Consider the following 18759-nt stretch of genomic DNA (forward strand, 5'->3'; position numbering starts at 1 on the left):
CCTGAAACTGTAGCCCTTGTTTTACAGATAATGACCACTCTGAAGGACGTAGAATTTCCACTGATAAAGTCAGAATTGGAAGCAATCGATGTCAAATTGTTGGACGCTGAGACGACCTTATTCTGGAATGGCAAAGGTACAAAGGCGACATTCATTTCCCCTTAGGTTAAACTTGGCTGAGGGGGATGGAGGGCCGGGTCCAACCTGTCGGCCGTCTGGAGTTCCTGTGGAATTAGTGATCCGCCTACGTGGGGATAGGGAGGCCCTGTTTCCGAAGAGACACGATGTGCTTTATTCCTCAGCGTTGCCTTTTAGGAAGCTCTCCGCGATTTCCTCTGCTTCAGGCTCCAGAGAAGCGGACAGACTCACCGAGCACTGTGTTGTAATAATGAGTGTTAAGCCAGCCCTTGCTAAATCGTTCATTTTGTAAGATCCCTTTATGCTTCTCTTTTAGGAGTGTTTGAATATATTCAAGAGATGCGAGAAATGCTATACAACTTGCAGAACAGGATACAAAAAGCAAAGCAAAACATAGAGGGGATTTCCCAGGCCATGAAGGTGAGTAACCTGCAAAGCACAGAGTGGGGCTTAAATGGGGACCCCGGAGAGCGTCCTGGGGAAATGGGCCCCCTCGAAGATGATCACGGAAAGTGCCCAAGGCAGTGGGGGCCTGCTGTGTGAGGCTCTGGGCTGTACCATGGTGATGTCAGGGTGGCCCCAAGGCAGAAGAGCCCCTGGTCACTCTGCAGAGCTCCATTCCATTTGGGTCTCTTGAGCTCAACAAGTGTGTGGGCAGGTCCCTCTGCCAGGTGGGTGCCAGGAACGAGGGTGGGGGTGGAGACGCGCTCAGACTCAGCCCCACCGGGAACACACTCATCCCTCTATGCAGAGCAGCACAGGTCCTTGCTCTCAAGCCTGATCCAGAAAACTGGGGGAAAGCCTTCGCTAGCACTACCCTCGCCCACCATGGTTTGTCATCAGTGCCTGAATTTGCAGACACCTGCCGTGGGCCAGCACTAGTTTGTTCATTAGGAAACACCTCTTCTGTTTTGAGACTCCTTTGGCTTATCACGGTGTGAAACTCTTTCCTTCGTTACAATTGACGTTCATTTCATCACCATCCACTTAGATTTAACTCAATACATTGTAAGCAAAAGCCATTGCTCACCCCACTTTCTTCCTGATTTGTTTTCTGATTCAGTTTTCTTTCAGATTATTTCCTCAAGTAATTGCCTCAGAAAGGGTGCGTTGATGACCTACTTTCTGAGTCCTTGCTTTCCAAAACTATCTTTCTTTGGATCTCACCTATAGCTGTCTTGTCCAAGTAAAGGATTTTTTGATATGGTCCTTTTCTTTCAGTAGTCTAGAAGCATCCCTGTACTCGTCTGCTCTGGCTGCCATAACAAAAGACCAGAAACTGGGCAGCTTAAATAGCAGAAATTTATTGTCTCGTAGTCCTGGAGGCTAGAAGTTTGAGATCAAGGTGCCAGCAGGGTTGGTTTCTTCTGAGGCCTCTCTCCTGGGTGTGTAGACGGCCGTCTTCTCCCTGTGTCCTCGCACGGTCGTCCCTCTGTGTCTATGTCCTAATCTCCTCTTCTTATAAGAATACCAGCCGTATCAGGTTTAGACCCACCCTGATGACCTCACTTTAATCACCTCTTTAAAGACCTTCTCTCCAAATGCAGTAACATTATGTTAGAGGTTAGAACTTCAACATATAAATTTGTGGGAGGAGGCACAGTTCAGGCCACAGCCACCCCTGCTTATAGCCTCAATGTTGAAAAAGCTGACAAAGGTATGACTTCCCTTTGCTGATATATTTGATATTTCCTTTGAATGGTATTTTTTGACTTTCCTGTTCTCTCCGTCCAGAGGTAGGTAGTAGAGTCCTTGGTCATCTTCAGACATGTCACCAGAGTATATCCAGACGTGTGTCTCCTTTTGTTATTGTTCCCTGGATCCATAAAGTTCTTTCAATCCGAAAATGACAACCTTGCCTCAGCCCCCGGGCACCTTCTCCAGTCACTCACTCTCTCCTGTGTGTCCCTTTCTGTCCTGGACTCTGAGCATCTCCACACGTGTCTCCAGATCTGGCTGCCATGTCCCCTCACCCCCAGCTCCTGAGGTTCCCCAACAAGAGGGTCAGATGCTCCTTCCCCTAGAGGGGCTCCTTTGGGGCCTGACTGGGGAACATGCACAGGGGTCTCTCTGTGGTCCTCCAAGGCCCTGGTTGGTTTTGAGTCACATCATTGGAGGCTCTCTGGCCAACAGTCCTCAGCGGCCCCTTGGCCTCTGCGAGGCCAGCCTAGGATGGGGACACTCAGTCTAAAGGCTGTGTAGGAGGGAGTAGGGCCAGAAGCTTTTTCTCCAGACACTTTTCTCCCGCTCGCCTTTTCCCTCCAGGACTGGTCGGCCAACCCAATGTTTGAAAGGAAGGACAACAAGAAAGAGGCCCTGTTAGACTTGGACGGGAGGATGGCCAACCTCAACAAGCGCTACACCGCGGTCAAGGATGCCGGCCTGAAGATCCAGTCCATGGTCATGGTAAGGAGCTGCCCAGGAGGGCCTTGGAGAGGCCATGGGCTCTCAGCAGCCGGGGAGGGAGGAGGGAGAGCTCGAGGCTTCAGAAAACGTCAGGCGTCTAAGACCTTTAATCCAGGAGTCCGATCTTACAGTAGCAAACCCTGCTAACTGCTCACCCGGAAGCCTGATTCCTCTTCTCACGTGTCTGCCCTCCTCCCCTAAGGGTGTCAGAGCCCCCTCCCCCCACCCCACATGAATCGGTGTGGACAAGTGACACCTTCGTACCAAGTCCCTGGGAGAAGCTGTATCACGGCTTCCCACCCCTGAGTGTGAGGAAGGCCCAGCAGCACGGGGAGAGAGAGGAGCACAGGATGTGGGTGCCCTGTGGTGTTTGGGTGCCAACAAGTTGAAACTGGGATAATGTGCGGACACATGCCCGCCGGGCTACCCGGCGTGCAGGTTATTCCTTTCTGCCAGCCGTCTCAAGGGTCCATGGGCCCAGGGCCCCACGGGCATGGGCACGGTTGGAGGGGGATGCAGAATGGGAGCCTCATGTCCCTGACAGCTCTGCCTGATTCCCGGCAGCATGGGGTTCTCACACCTTCCTCCATCCGTGGCCACTTTAGCCAGCTTGCATTTTTGCCTGTTTCTGAGGCAAATGTGCAAGGTACAGCTCTGCGTTGGCCTGGAAAGGAGAAAACTGCCCGCCCTCCCACCCCACTGAGCTCAAGATATTTCCAGGACAGGTTTTCGGGGTTTCCCAGTGCATGGTGCAAATCATTGCTATGGCCTTAAGTGATGGGTCGCCACATCCAGACAGACCAGCAGGCCCCTCACGAGGAGGGTCTGTGCTGGGCTGTTCTCATGGTCAAGTCATTGATTGGAAGGTCTTTGCCCCTGTGGAGTGACTTGACTGGACCAAGAAATATTTTGTCTTGTTTCCAGATCCTTTTCCTTTCCCCTTTGCCCTGGTGCCAGAAGGTCCAATGAAATTAACATGTTAGACTGCAAAAAGGTTATTTGGAAGAGTTAACCGATTAACCTATTAACATTACCAGATGTGTTGGAAACAACATGGGAGAGATAAATCTAGCATAGCATTGGGAAGAGGTTCACAGCACACTAGCCCAGCTGGAGAGCGAGCCAGGAGGGAACAGGAACCCCAGTGAGGCAGAGGCCAGGGAGCAATTGACAAGGCTTTGTTATCGCAACATTTGTCAGAGTCCTCTATTCCCATAATAGTCATTTGAACCATTGTTACACTGAAGTTATTTAAGCCTGTGTCTTCTCTCCCCTATTAGAATATAACTGCCTGAGGGTACAGACTGGGTCACAGTCATCTTTGTGTTTTCCTGTAGCACTCAGTGTCTTACAGTTTCATCTATCCACCCACCCATCCATCCATCCACCCAACAACCCATTCACTCATCCACCCACCAACCCATTCACCCACCAACCACCCATCCATCCACCCATCCATCTACCCACCCACCCACCCACCCATTCACCCACCAACCCATTCACCCATCCATCCACCCACCCACCCAACCACCCATCCACCCATCCATCCACCCATCCACCCACCCATCTACCCATCCACCCATCCACCCATCCACCCATCCATCCACCCATCCACCCACCCATCCACCCATCCACCCACCCATCCACCCATCCACCCATCCACCCATCCACCCACCCATCCACCCACCCATCCACCAATCCATTCACCCACCAACCCATTCACCCACCAACCCATTCACCCATCCATCCATCCACCCACCCATCCATCCACCCACCCACCCACCCATCCATCCATCCACCCAGCCACCCAGCCACCCACCCACCCATCCACCCATCCATCCACCCACCCACCCATCCATCCATCCACCCACCCACCAGCTCCTGCTCTGCTCCAGGCGTACTGCTTAGTGCTGGAGGTACAATGGTGGAAAGGACAGTCAATCCCTGTCCTTGTGGTGCTTGGCATCAGGGGAGGTACAGACCAAAGACAACATAATTCAGAATTGTCATCTGTGCCATTACAGGCACAAGTAACAAATTGCTAGAGGGAACACAGGTCGGGGGTCAGGGACAGGAACCAAATCTGAGATGAATGGTGGGGTGTCAAGAAGGGCCTTTGTGAGGAGCTGACATTTGAGCTGAAACCTGAAAGATGAGAAGAAGCCACACCTGGGGTGAACGGGCGGGAGCAGCCTGCAGGAAGAGCCTGGAGCATTCAGGAAGCCAAAAGCAGACCCCTGCGTGTGGAGGGTGTGAACAAGGATGAGGGTCGCCCGGGGCGTTGCTGAATAAATTGCCTAAAGAGGGAACAGGTGGACCAGTGAAACAACAGCCAGCCACGTGGTTCGTTTGCAGGAAAATGCGGAACTCTTCGGAGCGGATACAACGAGCCAGTCCTGGAAGGATTACGTCAGCTACGTTGACAGCATGGTCTTGGATGAATTTGACCATTTCATTCGCAAGTCTCTAAACTACCTAATGGACAACATGGTTGTAGATGTAAGTTACAAATGTGAGATACATATACGCATATACATGTATGTGTATTATGATATTATAAATATGAGAAAGGTTTACGCTGGAATCTATAATCTGTGGTTTCCTGATGAAAGAACGGACTGTCATGTTACAAATGAACAGACTTATTAAAGTCTTCCCAGGGTGACCAACTCGTCCCGATTTTAAACCTGAAAGTCCTGTGTCCCGGGACCCTGCTCAGTCCCAGGTGCTCGGGACCTCTGGTCCTTAAATATGCTGCAGCGTAAGTGGGCTATAGAACACCTACAGGGATCTGAGTTGTCCTGTGCTGCTGCCAGGTGAGGAAAAGCAGGTACCACTGCCCCCTCCTTATGCTGATTGGGGGTGGGAGGTACCCTCCTATCGGCAGCATCAGCCATCAACTCGCTCAGCCCTCTGCTGAACTGAGTAGAAGCTTAAACCAGGTCAGCACAGTGGGTTTGCTGGTTAATGGCATCCCAGCCTGTTCTCCAAGAACTATTCCCTGCCCATGTCCTTTTCACTACAGTGGTTCCCAAGTGATTTTGAATACTGCCAGGAGGGCAAGATGAAAGACACTCTCCCCCCTGAGCCTACCCGCAGGAAAGGATGGTGGGCACCGCAGTCAGATGCCCTTACACAAGCGGCAGAGGGCAGTTGTCCCCAGAAAATCACAGACCCCAGATTCTGTTGATGAAAGTAGTCGGCATTACCAACTGTTAAGTCTCACCAAGCAAGGCACAGTGACACGGTGTCAGCAATGAAGGTAGCTAATTTATAGTAAACTTATAAACTAATTTATCACTACAGAGAGAGGAGAGTCACAATCAAAAGCATGATGAGACCCTGATAACAAAGCATCCTCAAAACATCCCAGGGAGTCCCCGTATTTGCAAGTGACCAAGCAGCGGGAGCGGACCCCTGAGTCAGAGGATTTAGAAAAGTCTGGTCCCCTGAGTTTGTGACAACTGACCTCTCCCACTTAGCAACTCACTCAGGCACTAGTGAAGACCACCCCCCCTCAGTCATAGAACCAGGGGTCTCTCAAGCCAGCCACTCACAGGGCCAGCATGGGACTACGTTTGCAGGAAGATCAGTGGCCATGGAGCAGGTCCCGAGGCCACCCGTGGGCCTTGGCCTGCACTTTGAGACTCGCCGGTATGTTGAGCGAGCCTCTACCCTGTCCCCTTACACATGAGGCTGCACCTCAGCCTCGCAGCCTCACAAGAGGGAGCCTCACAAGAGGGAATAGACAGGTTTATGGCATGTGTGGTTTAGAAACAGAACCTCCAAGGGACATGAGGGCTTGTCCTTTCTGGAGCTCAGAGGAGACCATCCTGCCTGTCTGTGACACTCCCTGCCCCTGTCCCACTGAGCACTGTGGCCACAGCTGCTGACACTTACACCTGAGACAGCCACCACCCACGCGCTCTATGTGTCAGCCATCCCTCTAGTCCTCACGGTAACCCAAAGAGATGGGGACAATGATTGCCTCTGTTCTATAAAGCAGCTATACTCATTTTGTATATTTGGGGAAACTGGGAAGCCGAGGGTCTCACCCAAGGCCACGCAGCTAGACAGTAGCAGATATGGGCTTTGATCGGAGGTAACGGGTCTCCTCAGCACTCACGATCACTGCTGTATCCCGCCCTGGACACCCAACCTGTATTTGGCCCAATGGCGTTGCATTTGGTTGTGTAGTTCTCGCTCAACGGACCTCAGGAAGTGTGTTCTCTGCAGTGGCCCCAGCCAGCAGGAGTTAGCCATCTACCTTATCTGGTGCTGGGGTGAACATCTGGGCACTGAAAATGGTTCAGCCGAGGGCAAGGCTTTGACCCCATGACGGCCTGTTTCAGGAGAGCATCGCACCGCTGTTTGAGGTCCGCATGGAGCTGGACGAGGATGGGCTGGTCTTCAATCCGTCCCTGGAGGTGGGCGGGGACCAAGGCTTCCTGACGCTGATCGAGAGCCTGGTCACTGACATCTACAATGCAGCCAAGCTCATCCCCAGGCTGGCCAAGGGCAGGATGAGCTACAAGGTCAGTCTGGGCTTGGGATGGCCCCACCCCTTTCCCTGCCACCAGCTGCTACCCCTAATGGGTCCTGAATGTGAAGAGGAGCCCAGAGGCTTCCATTCCATCGGGTTCCCCAGGACGGTGGCCCGGATTTCTCTCTCCACTCCTGAGATCCCGTCTTTCTCCCCAGAGCGGCTTCTCCTCAGTCAACCTGGTTTTCATTCCCCTGACGCCTCCCCACCACCAATAAGACATCAAGTGTGCATCCCCACCCTCATGGCATTTCACTCCCTCCCGTAATTTAAACCCTGTGATCCTCTGAGCATGCAGGCTCTTTGACAAATGTGCCTTGCATGGGCTCCCGCACCCATTTGCCCTGAATGCATTAAACACCTAACGTGCACCTGACACGTAAAATGCAGTCAGATCAGATCCTGGGGATGCAAAGGCGTGGGAAATTCAGCCCCACCCCCCGCCAAAGGGAGGTCTGAGAAGGTGTGTTTGTCGGAGCATGGTTTGTGGGGCAGTTAAACAAAAATTGGAAAAGACCTAAATGACCATCAAATACAGGTGTCCTTCAGTAGATTCCAGCCCATCCAGACAAAGGCATCCAGATGAGTCCCAAAAAGGAGCCCGGGATGGAAAGCTGCTCCTGACACGTTTGTTATTAAGTGTTTAAGTTGTGGAACAATGTTTAGAATGTGATTTCATTCGTTTAAACAAAACAAAAGCCTGCCCTCCTATGGATACACTCCAAACTGTTAAGAGTGCTTGCTTCTGGGAAACAGGATGGGGGTGAGGATGGTAGGAGGACAGGGGATGCCAAAGGAACTTTTTATTTTATATGCTTCTGCCTCATTTGAACTTTTTGATAATGGGCGCGTATTATTTGTAATAACAAATATTTACAGCAAGATGCTCTGTGCTATTAGGGACAGAGGTATATGTGGATACGTGTGCATGTGTGAGTGAATGTAGTGATGTGAGGACATGAGGAGATACCTGGCAAGGTCAAGGACAGCTTCCCAGAGGAGCTGACGTGCGTTCTGAGTCTTGAAGGGTGGAAGGGGATTTCCAGGCAGAGAGAATGTCTTGAGGATTCCTGAGCCGCAGAAAGGTGGTATTTCCGGCCCAAGTGCACGCAGCAAGCTGTTCCACAGCTCAGAATAAAGTGAACTATGTCACCAGCGGTCAGCTCAGGAATAGACCCAACACAGAACTGGACTCCCACGTGTGCTCCAGAATCTGACAGGATGCGCGTCCGGGGCTCCTGCACCCACCCTGGTGTCCTGAGGGGCTTGGCATGATGAACAAGACAGAACAAAGCAGAATAAGGATCCTGGTGATCAGACCAAACCCCAGGCTGTGCACGCCCCGCTCTGGTCTCATTTGTATCCATGAGATTTTAATTTACAGAAGTGACCGAGTGACAACATGGAGAGGTCAGTGCCATTGATAGAAAACGTTAATGTCGCTCACAGTTCCCCTGGAAAGTAGAAGCATGGCTGGCTGCTCAGGGTCTCGGGGGAAGCAGCAGGTCTGGTCAGAAAGCAGAAGCAGGACGGAGGGCGAAGCCCAGGCCAGAGGCTTTGCTGGGGTTTCTGCGGGAAGGCAAGACAGGACCAGGGAAACAGCTCGGGGCCAGCCAGTCTGCACATGGGCGGCTCAGGGCTATGGAGGTTGTCTCCAGTTATCTGGTACCTGGCCCTGGGTGATGGGGCAGGGGGAACATGGGCTTGGAGTGTGAGGGTTAGTTAGATAAGGTAGGCGGTTGGGGGACTGGCTGGTTTTCACGTGAAAGGTGTGCTCCCACCCCAGCCCTTTGCTGTCTTAGAATTGGCTGGCCCTCCAAGGGGCAGTCCCTCCCCAGCCAGCAAGATTTTTTAAGATGCCAAAGCTTCTTAAGATACAGGAAATTTTAAAAACATGATTAATACACACCCTCCACCTTGAGATTCTCCAGTTACATAAGACAATCGCTGCCTTTTCGCTAACACCAGTTTGGGTTGGGTTTTCTGTCACTTGAAACTCAGAACATCTTGTCCAGCCCGGGCCTCCCACGCTCCTACTCTGGCCATCCATGTGGTCTCCACTCAGGTCCTCACACATCTGCTTCCCTCCCAGCACAGGGCCTTTGCATGTGCTTTGTTGCTACTCTTGCTCTTAACCTACAGTCCATCAGCTCTCAGACCACTGGTCACTTCCTCAGGGAGTGTTCCCCAACCTCCTCCCTGTTACACCTGAATGCAAGGGTCAGAGTCAGGATGTCTCGTTTCTGTGATTTTTTTGATGAACATCTGACCCCACTCCTGGGCTGTCTACATCCCCATGAGCCCTGTCGACACCCCTAGGGCCCCCTCCCCCTGGGTGCACACAGCAAATGCTGAGTAACTACTTCATGAATGAAGCCATGTGTGAGACGTCCTGGGGTTTGCCTGGCAAAAGTCACATCCAGTGTATCTTCTCACGGGAGAACATTGCAAACATTGTTTGCAGATGTCCCCACGTCCCATCTTGAGAGGTTAGCGACACGCACCAACAGGGAGCCGCTCTCCAGGGCGGGGAGACCACGGGCGAAGCGCTCACCCATCTGCGCCCCCCCTGCCCCTCGCAGACCGACCTGGAAGACATGACCGACCTCATAGAGATGCAGGAGGAGCTGTCCAGCCTGGTCATCGGCGCCATAAATGAGGCTGAGGAGTATCAGGACTCCTTCGAGCGCTACGCCTACCTGTGGATGGACGACCCCCAGGAGGTCATGAAGAGCTTCCTCACCTATGGGCGTGCCATCAGCCCGGAGGACTGGGACCCCCAGGCCGCAGAGACCCTCCCCAAGATGGCGCCTACCCTCGCCCAGTTCCAGCAGCAGGTGCGTGTGAACCTCGCCCACCGGCTTCCTCACCTCCAGACTCCCTGCCGTGGCGGGGCACTGGACTTGATTTAAAACTTGGGTGAACATGTTTTTTACGTTTTTATTTATTTATTTATTTATTTTTGGCTGCGTTGGGTCTTCGTTGCGCGCGGGCTTTCTCTAGTTGCGGTGAGCGGGGGCTACTCTTCGTTGTGGTGTGTGGGCTTCTCATTGCGGTGGCTTCTCTTTGTTGTGGAGCACGGGCTCTAGGCGCGTGGGCTTCAGTAGTTGTGGCACGCGGGCTCGGTAGTTGTGGCTGGTGGGCTCTAGAGCACGGGCTCAGTAGCTGTGGCGCACAGACTTAGTTGCTCCGCGGCATGTGGGATCTTCCTGGACCAGAGATCGAACCTATGTCCTCTGAATCGGCATGCAGATTCTTAACCACTGCATCAGCACGGAAGTCCAGGGTGAACATTTTTTAAATGTAAGTTTTATTATAATTCAAGTATGGAGAGACCAACAGATCAGCAGGCTCCTGCTGTGAAAAGAGAGGTTGTGACTAACGGCTCCCAAGAGGAGGGGGGCACTCCGTGCCATGCAGGGCCAAGTAGAGCCACGCGGGGAGGCACCAGTGTCGGGCAGGAGGCCGAGGGAATGAGGGGAAAGCGTGGCTGAGAGCCTGAACTGTGGTCTTCATGGGGAAGAATGGGCAAGGCGGGGCACGCAGGCTTAGGATGGGCTAGTTTGAATTATTTCAGTGATTCAGGGGCGTACTGGCAGTCCCGGGTTGTCAGGAACCTGGCCCTGGGGTGATTAGGGCAGGTGGACAGTGGCCTGGAGTGTGAGAGCCCCAGAGAGGAGGCGGTTGGGTTGTGAGCTCTGGTTGGTTGTTTGCATATGAAAGGTGTGGTCCTGGGGGGTTGTCTGCCATCTCTAGGACTTAGCCAGCCAGGGGGCAGGGGCAGTCCCTCCAGGGTCAGCGAGGCCCCCAGTACCAGAGCATCAGTAATATAGAGCATGATGGGAATTCCCTGGCAGTCTGGTGGTTAGGACTCAGAGCTTTCACTGCCATAGCCTGGGTTCGATCCCTGGTCAGGGAACTACGATCCCGCAAGACGTGCAATGTGGCCAAAAAAAAACAGGATATAGGACATGAGAAAACATAGCAAATTTACAAAACTTCACCTCTTTTCCTGAAGCTCAGTGAGGGTGACCCAGCCACAGGGGAGATGCACATGGGGTGGGGGGACAGCTGGCTGGTGGAGCTTGAGAGCCCGAGGACGTGCAGCAGCATAGATAAGGGATGCCCCATGGGCGCCCGGGACCCCATTCACCTCTTGAAACTTTCAGCCTGCTCTTTTCAGAAGCCCTGCTGGCCTTGCTTGATGACATCCCTTTTTGACAGGCTGTCCCGTGTCGGGGATAGACTGCTGGGCTGCAGGGGACCCCAGGGGTGCTGGGAGAAGGAAACTAGTGCCTCGTAAGGGCCTCCCCCCTACACACGTGCTGTGCTGGCCCCAACCCCTGGCCCTGGCAGCCCGACAGGTGAACGGGGTTGTGTCTTCCAGATCAACTCCTATGAGAAGCTGTATGAGGAGGTGTCCAAGTGCGAGCACACCAAGTGGTTCAACGGCTGGCTGCAGTGTGACTGCCGCCCCTTCAAGCAGGCCCTCCTCAACACCATCAAGCGCTGGAGCCTCATGTTCAAGCGGCACCTGAGCAACCACGTGGTCAACAGGTGGGCACCAGGACCGCTGGCCTGACATTGATCATGCCCCAGAGAGCCATGTGCGAGGTGCACCTGCAGGCGGCCTTCCATGAAGTGTCGGTTGGACACCTCCTCCCCCAAACTGGGTGGGTGTTGGGGTGAAGGTCAGGCTCAGAGGCCGGCAGCCCCACGGAGGGTGGGTCCCAGCAGGAAGGTGTCACCTGGCAGGGCGTGGAGGCCCTGGTCCCTCGGTCATTGCTTCTTTACTGAGCACTTACCGTGTCTGGGCAAAAGATGCCAAGGAACCCTTCAGGAGCCCTGAGTCGGGCAGGGAAGCCTGGCGTGAAACGTGCGGGTGGTACCTGTGCAGTTACAGGTGGGGTCGGGGCCGGGAGGGGCGTGGAGCCAGGAGAGCATGTAATCCAGCTCTTCTGTCCGGGAGGCCCAGCAAAGGCTGCCCTGAGACGTGGCCCCACGCGGGACTCGCCGACCAGTTGAGCCAGTGAGGCGCGGCGGTGCTGGGTAGGCACCCATCACAGGCGGCCTCTCGCCCACCAGCCTCGCAGACCTAGAAGCCTTCATGAAAGTCTCCAGGGCGGGCTTGACGAAGCCTCTCAAGGAGGGGGATTATGACGGCCTCGTGGAGGTGATGGGGCATCTGATGAAGGTCAAGGAGAGGCAGACGGCCACCGACAACATGTTTGAGCCCCTGAAGCAGACCATCGAGCTGCTCAAGTCCTATGGGGAGGAGATGCCCGAGGAGACGCACATGAAGCTTCAGGTAAACAGGCCTGGGGGCCCCCCCCTGTGGGAGCTGGAGCTGCGGGCAGGGCCAGAGGAGGGCGGGCTCTTGTGACCCGGAGCCTGCAGGCTAGACCTTCTCTTCTAGACATGGGGTCCCCGTGGAATGGCAGGGTGGACGGACAGGGCTCTCTGGAGACGAGGGGATGGTGAGACGGCCTCCAGAAGGGGGTTGGGGCAGTAGCTCTTCCATTTGATTGGCGTTTCAGTGGATAAAAAGTGCCTTCAAGTCCCACACCTCCTCCTGAGTGCAGCAGGAGCCTGGGCATGAGGGATGGAGGACCAAGAATGGGGTCAGCAGAGACCTGACCGGGTGAGGGCGCCCCAGTAGGGCAGTGGGGCAGCTGCTCTGGGAATCCCCCAACGCAGAAGGCCCGCAGCCGTCCCCGCCCCCGCGTGGGACAGGTGGGCCACAGCAGGGAGGCTGAAGGGGACTTCCAAAAGCCCAGTGCTTTACAGCTAATGCGCAGAGCGTCAGCTGTCGGTGTCAGAACAGCTGTATATGCCGCTGGGCTGGGGCGGTGGCAGTGCAGAAGCTGGGTCCTGAAGCCACGGCCCAGCCACCCCCCTGGAGTTTGTCTCCTCCCAGACCCAGCTGCCCCCCCTCCTCTTCTCTGCCCTGGCTCTGAGACTGGTCAAACAGGCCTGACTCCCCCCGCCGGGAGGCACTAACTCCAGCCAGCGCCCGAGACCCCACAGCACAGGGGTGACAGGACTGTGTGTCGACTGTGTGTCCGTGGCCACGGTGATCTCCACGGTGATCTCGTGCTGCCCAGGCCCTGCTTTAGAGCACGTTGTATTTTGCCCCAGCTGCCCCGCCCGGGGCTCAGCTAAGGGCCAGGATTCGAAGTGTTTGTGGCCGGGCCCCAGGGGCTCCAGGGCCATGGACAGGGCGAGTGGTGAGATAGAAATTCTGACAAACATTTGAGGTGTGTCGCTGCCAACAGACTGTTAGTTAATCGTAGAAGAATGTGAAACAATGTCTATTTGTGGGTAAAGAATTTGGGCGCTGGGCTTTTTTTCTTTAAAATATTTTATAATAAGTACAATATTTGCCCAAGTGTGGAGAACTTGGAAAATACAAAAATTCGTCTGATTGCTAAAGCCATCCTTGCCATGACAAAATCGTAGAAACGGAGGACAGGTTAGTGGCTGCCCAGGTTGGGGTGGGGGGCGGTGCTGGGTTACAAGGAGGTAACACAAGACAGTTCCCTCACGGTGATGGACAGCGAGGTATGTGGATCACGGCAGGGGTTATGGGAATCTATACGTGAGATAAAATTGCCTAGGACTGCACACGCCCACGACGCATGCACTCACGCACACACACATGCATGCATGCACACAACACACGCACACGTGGATTCAGCTTAAAACACAGGGTGAAAACCGACAAGTTCCATCACCCGCTAACAGAAACTCCCCATTGTCGGATGCCGGTTTGGGTATCAAGCCTCCGCTTTGTGAGATGCCACCACCAGGGGAGGCTGGGGGCAGGCACACAGGACTCTCTGTGCTATTTTTGCAACTCCCCCTGAGTCTGTAATTATTTCACTGTAGAAAATTTTAAAAAGAGCAGGAAAAGGAGTGGTCCTTGGCCTTTGCCTGTGTAGGAACTGCCGGAGCAGTGGACAAACACCAAGAAGCTGGCCATCCAGGTGAAGCAGAACGTGGCACCCTTGCAGGCCAACGAGGTCAGCATCCTGCGACGGAAGTGCCAGCAGTTCGAGGTACCACGGCCTCAGGGGGCGGGGCGGGGCGCAGCATGCACCGCAGCTGGGCCCTGGGGCCGGAGCCTGATGGTTTCCACGTGGTCCTCCTGCAGCTCAAGCAGCACGAGTTCAGAGAGAAGTTCAGGCAAGACGCCCCATTCAGCTTCAGCGACCCCAACCCCTACAAGTCCCTCAGTAAGGTACTTCTGCTTAAGGAGGAGATGGGGTACTAACTCTGGGGACCCTGACGCTTTCTCATCCTTCTTCAAGCTGTCATTCTCATGAGCCCAGAAACAGGGCCTTGATGGGACTGGGCTCGGGGCCGTACACGTGTGCACGTGTGTGCACATCTGAATATCCTACGAGCCTCACAAACCCACCCTGCGGCTCAGCCCCCTCCCCCTTCTAGGTCCCCAAGTTCAGCAGTTTGCTGTCCCCTCGGGCTTTGCACTCACCCTGCTCCCTGGCACCTTCTTCACCCTGACTCGCCACGTGCAGCTGGTGGCCAAGCCTCACCTGTGTCCCCTGGTTCCCACTGCCCAAGTTCATGGTCAGTGTCCAACGTGCAAGCTCCATGGCCCCGGACCTGGCAGCCCATTCAGGCTCAGGCCCCATGGACTTCCACCTGGCAGGGGCGTTTGGGGTACATGGGGCCTAGGGGGCCCCCAGGAGCACAGGGGGGCACCGCAATGCTCCTGGCACAGTGCTCAGCCCCCACTGTGCCCGGGGCCCCAGCCCACACCTCGACCACACTCTGCAGTACCACAGGCGTGAGCGCAAGGGAACCCCAAGATGTCCTTTAGGGCCACCCCACAGTTTCCCCCGAGCCTCTGCTCTTTCGCCTGCTCAGCCTCGAAGCCCACCCTTCCCAGAGGCCAAGATCCTGCCCTTTCTCCATGGACATTTTCTCAGTCACGCCCCCAGTCCACAGCATAGACGCCACCATTCTCTCCTTCGAGCCTCCCAAGCACTTAGCCATGGACGCAGGCTAGGTTCTTTGAACAGCTCCCCTGTCAAGTCTGTTTAGGAACCATGTCCATGGTGAGAGAGGCCTGCAAGGCAGGGTGCAAACACTCGGGACCCCCCGGTGTACCCAGTCTAGCATGGTACACACTCCACACCAAAGCTTTCGCAGCTGCCCGCACTTAATATCCTACGAGCCTCACAAACCCACCCTGCGGCTCAGCCCCCCATGTGGCTCAGGACGAATCTTTTTTTCCTCCTCAATGCTTATCTAGATTTTTCTAGTTTTCAAAGCAATCAAGCATTACTTATATACATTTTAATACAATACAAATATATACAGTGAGAGAATGGGGGAGATTCTGGGAAGTCAGAAAATGTTAGGAGGAAGTCTGGCGTTCATGCAACGTCCATTAAGAGTCAGTCCTCACACCTGAGCTCGCCGAGATGACCCACCCTCCCATCAGAGGAGAAGCTGGGGGCGGGCCGGGGGGCAGCTGCCCTCCCAGCTGGAAAGTTTGCCGCCACCCTGTGTGCATGGTATTGGCTCTGGCAGCGTGCTGCTGGCTCTGGGCTTCACGGGGACGTGGCGGGGGAGACGGGGAAGGCTCCCCCGAGTCCCGGCACCCTGTTCACCGGCTTCTGCGTGCCCCCAGCAACAAAAGAGCATCGCGGCCATGGAGGGTGTCATGGAAGCTCTATGCAAATCCGGGAGCCTGTTCGAGGTCACAGTCCCAGACTACAAGCAACTCAAGGCTTGTCACAAAGAGGTCCGCCAGCTGAAGGAGCTCTGGGACATGATCACCATGGTGAGGGGGGCGCCAAGCCTCAGGGGGTGGGATTGGGGGGCGCTCCATGGGCAGCATCCCAGCACCAAGAGGGGGCGCTCCTGTTATCCTTCCGTAACAGCCACCTCTGATGGTTGATGGAGGCAAAAAGAAGAGTAGGAAGCTCACTGCTCCTGGTAGCAAGGCTGTGTGTCCGCAGCAGATGTGCACGTGCCCACTCCCCAGTCTCACCTCTTGGCTCCTGTATTTCCAGAGATATTTTAGCCCCTCTCTCTTTTTATTTTTTATTTCATTTTATCTTGTGTTGGAGTCAATCAAGTGTTGTGTTACTTGTGTTAGTTTCAGGTGTACAGCAAAGTGGTCCAATTATACACATACATGTATCTATTCTTTTTCATATTCTTTTCCCATTTATCACAGAGTATGGAGAGGAGTCCCCTGTGCTAGACAGTAGCTCCTTGTTGGTTATCTTTTTTTTTTTTTTTTATAGATAATGGCTTAATTTTATTTTTTTAATTTTTTTTTTTGGCCATGCCACAAGGCATGCAGGATGTTAGTTCCCCAACCAGGGATCGAACCCGTGCCCCCTGTAGTGGAAGCACAGAGTCCCAACCACTGGACCGCCAGGGAAGTCCCTGGTTATGTTTTTTTTTTTTTAGAGAAATTAAAGTATTTATTCCATATACAATTCAGGTTTTTTTAAAACTTTTTATTTTATATTGGAGTATAGCCGATTAACAATGTGATGGTTTCAGATACGCAGCAAAGCGACTCAGCCATACATATACATGTATCCATTTAATTTGTTTTGTTAATGTATTTATTTATTTATTTTTGGCTGCTTTGGATCTTTGTTGCTCTGCGCGGGCTTTCTCTAGTTGCGGCGAGCGGGGGCTACTCTTTGTTACGGTGCGCAGGCTTCTCATTGCGGTGGCTTCTCTTGTTGCGGAGCACGGGCTCTAGGCGCGCGGGCTTCAGTATTCGCGGCGCTTGGGCTCAGTAGTTGTGCCTCTCGGGCTCTAGAGCGCAGGCTCAGTAGTTGTGGCACATGGGCTTAGTTGCTCTGCAGCATTTGGAATCTTCCCGGACCAGGGCTCGAACCCATGTCCCCTGCATTGGCAGGCAGATTCTTAACCACTGCGCCACCAGGGAAGTCCCTACACATATCCATTTTAAATACAGCAGTGTGTACCTGTCAATCCCAAACTCCCAATCTGTCCCTCCCCGCTCTTTCCCCCTGGTGACCATAAGTTCGCTCTCTGAGTGTGTTAGCTCTTCTCTCTTGTGCTCTTGAACGAACTTCAGAGTCTCTGACAAATCCTCCTCCCTCCAAAAGAAAACCCTTACCACTGTAGCTAGAGTTAAATCTACTCCATGAGCTAATCCGGGGAGAATTCCCCTCTTGAGAACCATATTCACTGTCCCCACCCAGGAGCAGGCTCTGTCTTGTCAGTTATCTTATTTTTTTTAATTACATCATAGTAAAATGCTGTAAATGTCTTCATCCTGACCATGCTGAATCTACCTATTTCTCACAGAGAGGCGGAAAAAAATCTTTGGAGCCCCAGGCTACCTCACAACCACCCCCAAAGAGAGAGAACCCATCGATGCCTCTCGATGTTTTATTTTTTTCGCAGTTCACTGAATTCAAGTCTCTTTGTGCATGAACGACATTACTGAACAGTCGGTGAAGTCAGAGCAGGATGCTGCCTTTCCCTCGATAAACAACACTTAGCACAGACTCAAGAATACAGGTTACTTTTCCCAGGAGATAACGATAAGCATTTCTGGTCAGGGTGTTGCAAGAAAATTTCTCCAAAACAAACTAGCCGGGACAATTTTATGATAACAGGATACAGAGCAGCTTAAACCCACCAGAAAGGGCCATCAATTCCTGTGGGGATTAAGGTTTCGAGTCTTGGGATCTGCAAGGTAAATCTCTTGTAAACACCCCAGTTGTTTGTCTTTATCTGACACGGATGTCTGTCAAGACCGCATCTTTCCACCCCAAGCCTGTCTCAGCAACTTCTGACCCCCTCCAGGACCGGCCCGTCCAGCTTCACAGCTGTTCTCAGCCTACCCTGAATTAAAGACTGTGGCTTCACAGGGTTCTGTCTCCACTCTTGGTAGGGTTGTCCCCCAGTAGTGCCTGTGTCTTGTTTCATCCTGTCGTGAGTGAAACATCTTCTAGTGTTTGTTTTGTTTTGTTTTGTTTTGGGGGTACGCAGGCCTCTCACTGTTGTGGCCTCTCCCGTTGCGGAGCACAGGCTCCGGATGTGCAGGCTCAGCGGCCATGGCTCACGGGCCCAGCCGCTCTGCGGCATGTGGGATATTCCCGGACTGGGGCACGAACCCGTGTCCCCTACATCGGCAGGTGGACTCTCAACCACTGCGCCACCAGGGAAGCCCTCTTCTGATGCTTTTAATCAGTCAGTATCAGCTAGGTTACTGTGCAGTGACACACAGCCCTAAAAAAAAAACCCCAAAACTGTGTGTAGTTAACCACAGACATGTATTTCTCGTTCACGCAAAGTCCACACTCCAGTTCCAAGCAACCCTTGGGCAGCTCAATGCACGCATCCACCATTGCCAAGGCAGACGGAAGGAACTGTGGGTCAGGCGTTGGCAACCCAGTGCTTCTGCCCCCAAGTGTCGGGCATCACCCACATTCCATTGGTCGAGGCAACTTACGTGGCTGCACCAAGAAGTGGGACAGAACTAGATCCTGGTGAGCAGTGACAGGGCCCACGTTTTGTCAAAATATCTCGTAACTGCTGACTTTTAAGTTGAATCTTTCATGATAGAACTGGGTTGTTGTTGGTTTTTTTCCCCTGGTATCCACCCACTTTACCAAGCTCTGTCACTAGTTCTCAAGACTCAT

The 18759-nt window shown here is 53.6% G+C and overlaps 1 protein-coding gene across 2 annotated transcripts in view; it reads left to right on the forward strand.

Moving 5' to 3' along the window:
• The window catches only part of DNAH17 (dynein axonemal heavy chain 17), a gene marked incomplete at its 5' end in the record, with an annotated part of 111651 nt that overhangs the window by 21701 nt on the left and 71191 nt on the right, over positions 1–18759 (forward strand). For both annotated transcript variants that reach the window (XM_082602739.1, XM_082602740.1), the window contains 11 exons: positions 28–136; positions 455–558; positions 2404–2544; positions 4900–5043; positions 6897–7079; positions 9670–9924; positions 11475–11644; positions 12173–12395; positions 14029–14145; positions 14241–14327; positions 15747–15899. In XM_082602739.1, the coding sequence (XP_082458865.1) occupies positions 28–136; positions 455–558; positions 2404–2544; positions 4900–5043; positions 6897–7079; positions 9670–9924; positions 11475–11644; positions 12173–12395; positions 14029–14145; positions 14241–14327; positions 15747–15899 (1686 nt within the window). The remainder of the gene's footprint in view (positions 1–27; positions 137–454; positions 559–2403; positions 2545–4899; positions 5044–6896; positions 7080–9669; positions 9925–11474; positions 11645–12172; positions 12396–14028; positions 14146–14240; positions 14328–15746; positions 15900–18759) is intronic.

The sequence above is a fragment of the Mesoplodon mirus genome (genome assembly GCF_964341445.2).
Source record: "Mesoplodon mirus genome assembly, chromosome: 18".
Classification (NCBI taxonomy): Eukaryota; Metazoa; Chordata; class Mammalia; order Artiodactyla; family Ziphiidae; genus Mesoplodon; species Mesoplodon mirus.